General features: G+C 37.4%; 1 protein-coding gene across 5 annotated transcripts in view; it reads right to left on the reverse strand.

Annotated features, from left to right (window-relative positions):
- The window catches only part of arhgef10 (Rho guanine nucleotide exchange factor (GEF) 10), a 96,699-nt gene that overhangs the window by 37,654 nt on the left and 52,028 nt on the right, over positions 1–7,017 (reverse strand). For all 5 annotated transcript variants that reach the window (XM_024276715.2, XM_024276684.2, XM_024276704.2 and 2 more), the window contains one exon: positions 554–676. In XM_024276715.2, coding sequence (XP_024132483.1) covers positions 554–676 — 123 coding nt within the window. The remainder of the gene's footprint in view (positions 1–553; positions 677–7,017) is intronic.

Consider the following 7,017-nt stretch of genomic DNA (forward strand, 5'->3'; position numbering starts at 1 on the left):
TTTTGAAAAAACATTGATGAGATTAACAAAGGTCGTTTTTACTTTCTTAAGATACAATTTGTGCAGTGTGATTGAACAGATTAATGGACGATCAGTGTTGGAATTGTCTGAATTTTTTAAGGTGGACTGATTGTGTTGAGAAGGGATTATGCATCTGTGTGAAATAGAAACAAAATTTAATAATTGCTTTGATAGATTTTAATTGATCAGAAGTTGGGAAAAGCGTTGCATTATATATTATTATTGAACATATGCAAGTTTTTTGTAAGAGAACATTATTAAACCTCATGTTTGTTATACGACTATCTGGAAGAATGGTAAAACTTTCTCTAATATGGAGCAATGAGTAATGGGATTTTGCTGCAAATCTATCAACTTTTACATAACTTCTGAGGACATTTTGGTAATATTTTGCTTTTAGATGTAAAACATGTCATTTCTAGTTAGTTTTAAGTGATCGTACCTGATCTTCCAGTTTAAGTACAAGTACAAACAGTCCAGCTGAGCGGAGATGAATATTTTTGAGATTTTTATTGGCTCTAACTGTTCATACCTGTCACTTTGGGGATGCCTTGCAGTCTGGGGACAGATAGAGCCACGGTCACTCCCAAATTGGTTCCCACCAGCAGCAGACCATGGCAAACCAGCAGGCTGCTCACCAAAACCCTCTGGTTACCTGAGGAAAAACAGAGCATCAGTTTAGTTTGACAATTTAGAATCCACTTTCATAGTAGTTTTTAATCTCAAACAGAAATGGCCTAACAAACAACAAAATCTTCTCCAAAGATGTGAAAAAGGGCCCAATTTATGGGTCACTACTTCCAGCTGAATACGGTTTACTGCAGAGATGGGTGGGAGGTGTATTGCTTTGGCAGCATTTCTGCAGCCGCTACGCTCAAAGCTCGTTTTGTTTCCGAGGCAACGTGAAGAGGAGCCTGGATAACAGCAAGCCTTTTCAAGCATCTAAACAAAGAGAAAATAAAACAACAAGGCAGCATTACGGTTGAGTCAAATAGCCAAAAACAAAAGTGTTAGGTAACAAGGTGAGTGAAGCGGAATGCTGTAATTAAGGAAGGAGATCCGCCACTATTCAGAAAGAGAACTGCAACAGGACAATCAGACCTGACCTTTTCTGGATTTTTTCATCCCAAAAACACTTCTTCAAACTGTGAATGCTGGGATTGTTAATTTGACAACACTTTTCAGTGAGCTCAAAATCCAAATCGCTAACAGTTTGTGGTCGGTGACTTATGATGTGGAATTCAGCAGCGGATAAGATATGTAACAAATAGTATCTAGCCAGACGTTTTGTTATATTTGAGGAACTTTTACAAAAGCTGACTTTGGAGGCCAGCTGCATGTGTTTGTCATGAGTCATTACAACTGTAACAGCTTCAGTGAAATATCCTTCATCAAAGAGTTTCTCTTGGGACTTAATGCCAGGTTATCTGTGCAGCCAACTTCCACAACTAGATACACGACAGCTGACCCGAGTTCAGGGTCCGCGCTCTCGCCCTGATGCCACACTTCCAGAAATCGTGCCAAAAATTTCAGGCAGGTACAGCCCGCCGCGGCCGTTTTTTACCCACATGTGCTTCTAATGAGGGCCCTAAGGAGGAACACGCAGACTCCTGGTCAGGGGCCTTGCTCAACTTCCTCCTTTCATAATATTTGGAGTTCCCCGCCCAGAGGGTGAACTAAAATAAACCAAAGCGAACGTCAACACAGCCCCAGTCTGGCTTGATCCTAAACCGGAGGACCTCTTTGATCCTCGGTCTTGACGCTCAATAGCAGAAGGGAGGAGCAGTTCCCAAAAAAGAAGGAAAACACACGACATCAGTTCTTCTGGAAATATGTCAAATCAGCACACCGAGTAATGGCCTTGTCTGCCACTGTGCTCTCTGTTCTCTTTGTCAGCTTTTATTATTGTGAAAAACAAGAACAATTTGATCATTTTTTAGGTTTTTTTATTGCTGGAAAGAACATTTATGATGGTAATAAATGGTGATTTACTAAATATTCTGGTAAATTCCCTTTAACCCTTGAACCCTGAAGCATTAGCTCCAGTGTTTACATTCTTTCATCTACTGTAACTCTTCAACCATTGATGCAACTTTACACTACTGAAGCGTTCGTGCAATCAACATAAATCAGCTAATTCTGTTGCAGAGAAAATTGGCTTTATGCTGTTAAAAGCAGTTATGCAAAGCAGACATTAAACCACTTTTTCCTGCGTCAGAATTGGTTGATTTATGGTAAAAGATTTACAGTATGACATGGAGCGACACCTAGGTGTTTAAGAGACAAAGATCCCCTTGGGGGTTTGGGGTCTTTTTTCTGATGATGGAGCGAATATATTTAAGAAAAAGGGGTTTAAAGATCCATTGTAACAGAAATTCGATTTGATTCGGTATTTGAGGTTGCTGACTGATTCACTCTAGGTTTTGATTCATTATGGACCTAAAATTGATCCAGGACATCTTTAGTCAAAACTTCAACCAGTGTGACTCAAAATAAATACCTGGTTCTGAGCAGTGCAGGCAAATTTTTATAGATCCCTTGTATTTCTTGCAAGATAATCAAGCAAAAATTAAATATGTAAACAAGTAAACAAGAAAATCCATTAACATTTTAGTTTATAAAGTTTTCTTTTCCACATAAAAATTAAAATGGAACATTCTTTCACACTGTATGGTCACATTTTTCTGTAAAATTCAGTGTTTCCACACATTGGACTGCAATGATGATTGATCATTTTTTGCTGCATCACATGTGTTGCTGCTGTGATGGTACTTGATCATTTTAGGCTACAGTAAAATAAACCATGTCTCAATACAAATTGTATCATCCAAGATCGATTTGATTATAGATTTCTCATTTCAAAACATTTTTTTCTAACTGGTTGATTTGAGTATTTCTTTATTTAAACCGCTGCAAATCAGGAGTAGACTGTAAAAATGCAACTTGAAAAGATTGTATTGTTAAATAGAAAATACACTGGAAGGGCAGCATGCTCCCTGCTCTGGACCTTCTGATGCATCCACTTGCAGACAAATAGATCCATGTAGGTTTTCGCGTTGCTCATTATGTAATTTTTCATAGTGCTTGCTATGGTAACACATCAATTTTCTCATCCATATACTTTGTTTTAATTCTAAAATATACAAGCCAGATACAATAAATCATGGAATAAAAAGACTAAACATCATGGCATTGCTGATTTAAAATGAATCATGAACGCATGTGTGCATCCAGTATGTCACAGCTGCACCAGCGAAGTTCCATTTTGGGTGGTGTCATCCAAACAAAGAAAAGGAGGTGTTGTTTACAGACCCCCTGATGTTTTGCCTCCCCCAATTAGGCCATGTATGGCTGCGTATTTGGGTCAGAGAGCAGATAACAAAGGCCGATCATCACCGCACCAACCAGCCACCCTCTCTCTTCAGCAATGTCCTCAGTCTCTTTTGACTTCTGGTGGATAAAAACTTGTGTAAGTGAGAACTCTTTGCAGCATCGCCTGGTTCTTTCCTTTGTGTGTTACAGACTCTTCATACAATCTCTCTCCATGGGCTCTGAATGCCCTACTTTACTTGAGAAGGTGTTCACTGGCATTGGATCAAATGACTGCCATTACAGCACATTAACCAGCTGCAAATGTAATGTTTGGATAAGGAACTTGAGTCTGTAAAGGAGGGAGGTGGCAGGATTACTCCAGCATGTATGAACAGGAGAAGCACGGCCACGCCCTAAGAACCTCCAGCGTGAATAAACAGAGCAGCTGAGGACAACTCAGATTCTATTATTATTATTTTTGTACATTTTCAGTGGGTTTCTGTTTATTCTCATAGCCTAAGTTAACCTTGCATTCTCTTTTCTTTTCACCTTCACTCATTAATCTGGACTTTCTAGGCTAACAAAATACGCTGCTATCTGCTAACAGTTATCACTGTATCATTTTGCATCTGTAAAATCAATCATGCACAGGCTTTAATGAATAATCCATCGTGGCTTACAAGTTAATCGTCCTTCCCGTCTAAAGAGTATGGATGATGGTAACATCAGAATTAGAGACACATTGTTCATCTACAGACTCATATTTCTGCAGAAGAAGAGGACAACACTTTGACCTCTGCTTTTGGAGCCCGGTCAGTTCATCAAATAACTGTATGCGAGTTTCTTAGGGGTAACTTCATGTTCCCTTGATGAAATCTAATGAAAATTAAATATATATATACCGGTATATATATATATATATATTGTTTTATATTAGCTCAGTAGAACATTTGTGATAAACATCTGTCACCGGTCTTTTGTCAAAGGTCACAAAGGTTTGACTCACAAAGGTTATTGTTGACAACAATGTTGCCACATGGGTGATTATAAAAACACACTAGGCCTTGTTTATTCTATTAGAATACTACCCAGCTTTATCATATATATATATTTATATATATATATATATATTTATATACTTTAAACCTCTTAAATTAAAGTTATTATTAATGGTAACAATACTGATGGAAATTCATTTTTACAAAACACATTAAAATTCTACTGTAATGGGGGTGTGGTTTTTGATTGACAGGTCAAAGGACTGACTGGACTGAGTGACCCCTCCCCCTCCCATTCCTAATAGGAAGCACCAACTGGCTCCAAGAAGCCAAAATCCCATACACTTCTATTGAGAAATAAACATATTTCGAGCAGGCTGATACAACTGCTAGGGGAGTGGCCTTCCAACAAGCTCACTCCTGATTGGCAAGAGTTGCTGTCAAAGAAATGTTGACTCAGACCAAATCACTGCTTACCGACGATTTCTAGTTCCAAAATGGCAACATTCACATTGCAAAAAATGGAAAATTAATGCCGTCTGTGATCCATCTTCGTTGTGTTCACGCAAAAATATAGAACGCACATTAATCAAACGGATTGTTTACATCGCCTCAACATGACACAAGCTTTACGCAAGAGTTCTATTCCATGTTCAATATACAGGTCAATGTCGCAGCAAAAAAGACAAAGAAACAGAAAATAGATCCGGGTTTCAAAATAAAAAGTTCCATTGTACTTTAAAAATAAAAATGTAAAATTTATCATAGGTGATGTCATACTTACTCGATCCAATTCTCTTATACAGTCAATGGTGGAAATAAAATCTCCAGTTTTAGAATGGCCATTGATTTGGACACTATTGTGAAAAACCAGAGTCTGGTGGTTTCATTTCCTGCTAGGATGTCTGACAGCTGCAGGTGAAAAACCTTTGAGTGAGTCATCAAAGGGTCTGTCAGTTTTCTGTTCAGTCATTTACAAAATACATGATATAAAAGTGGCTGATTTATTAAAATGCCAACAGAAGCAAACTATGGAAAAAAGGGGAAGTCTGAGCTTCATGACCACAAACAGCTTTAAATCTCAGCACTGCTATCACAGGAAGCCAGTTCCTAATGGGCAAGCCCAAAGGACAAAAGCTTTCACATGTGCTGCCCTCCCAGAACCAACTTCCTCTGTGGTCGCATAGATTCTTCTAAGTGAACCTGATGCTGTCTTTACTCTTTATCTCTCAAATCTGTCAGAGTTACTTCCACATGTCATTATAATTAAGTCCTTCTACTGTATCTGGACAATGTCTGCAACATCTGTGTAGAAATTGTGGATTGGCAACCAAAAATTATCCTTAAGTGTTTTTATAGACCTCCAGTATAAAGACAACTTCTACCTTATGATAAAGTCTGAGAATGAGTACTTATCATTTCTGTCCAACAAACATTTATATTGTGTACAAAGTTAGATGATTTTCTAATACATTCCTTATGGATTATTAGGAAAATAAAGCTTTGACATTCACAGTAATGCATTTAAGCCATGTACACAATAATGTTAAAAAATGTTTCAGACTTCACTTTTAGTTTCGGTCGTCTATTAAACTACAACTGGTATAACAAATAAAAACACATACAACCCTTAGTGGAGCAGGTAACCATTTCACATAACTCTTTCAAATTAGGAAACAAACACTAAAATTGGCACAAATATTTCTTGAGAATTACCCTTTCGAAAAAAGAAAGAAAAAAAAAACAGCCACTTGAAAATTCAAGGTGGCAGCTTTCTCCCAAGATGGCTGCCATTTCTGCTATAAAAAAAAATCCCTTTTCTTGCAATAAAATCGAAGCGATTTATCCCACATTAGTGATCCTGGTGCCTAATCATACATTTTGACTATATAGATGCTGAATTTAGAACTCTGGAATTACTCCGAAGCTTTCTTGTACCACATCCCAGATGCTCTCAGCAACCACACCATAAACCTTGTAGTCATGAAGAAGCCGAACCCAGATTTTAGTGCAATACATAAAGCAGCAAGGGACATCCAGAGTGTTACAGATACAAAACTGTAATCTACAGAGCCGGCCTGATGACATGATACAAAAAATGAATAGATTGTAGCCTTAAAAAAGCTAAATTGTACAAACAAAATAATAATTTGTAGCCACAAAATACCAATAATGATGTTAATATTGTTCCTAGACCTTCAGGTAAATAAATTGTTCCCACCTTTACCATTAAAGCAAACTGCTTGTCTTTTGGAAAGAATGATTCCTTCTAATGCTAGTCTAAAGGCTAGGCTGAAATAAACTCAATTATCCTGCGTTGGTCCATCATGTAGCTTTGCTCAATTTTTCTCTCTTACCCCACAGACCAGAAAATCTGTCAATATGACTGATTAGTAGCCTATTTTGTTGCACATTTGAACCATTTCTAGTCACATTAAGTATTTTAAAACAAAAAAAAATTGTGGAAATAAAATATCTTGGTCCCAACTTTTAACCATTTTGTGGTCTCAAATAAGAGTAATTTGTTTGACTGTCTTATATATTTTTTGCACATTTTAACTATTTTTTCAACACTTTATAATCAGGAGCCTCTTATATATGAATGTGGAATTCTAGTTGGGCTGACTGATGTGGAAGACATTTTGAGAGGTACATGGCGCTCTGTCAAAATGTTAGTCTGGTGTGT

Source organism: Oryzias melastigma, linkage group LG22, assembly GCF_002922805.2.
Source record: "Oryzias melastigma strain HK-1 linkage group LG22, ASM292280v2, whole genome shotgun sequence".
Taxonomy (NCBI): Eukaryota; Metazoa; Chordata; class Actinopteri; order Beloniformes; family Adrianichthyidae; genus Oryzias; species Oryzias melastigma.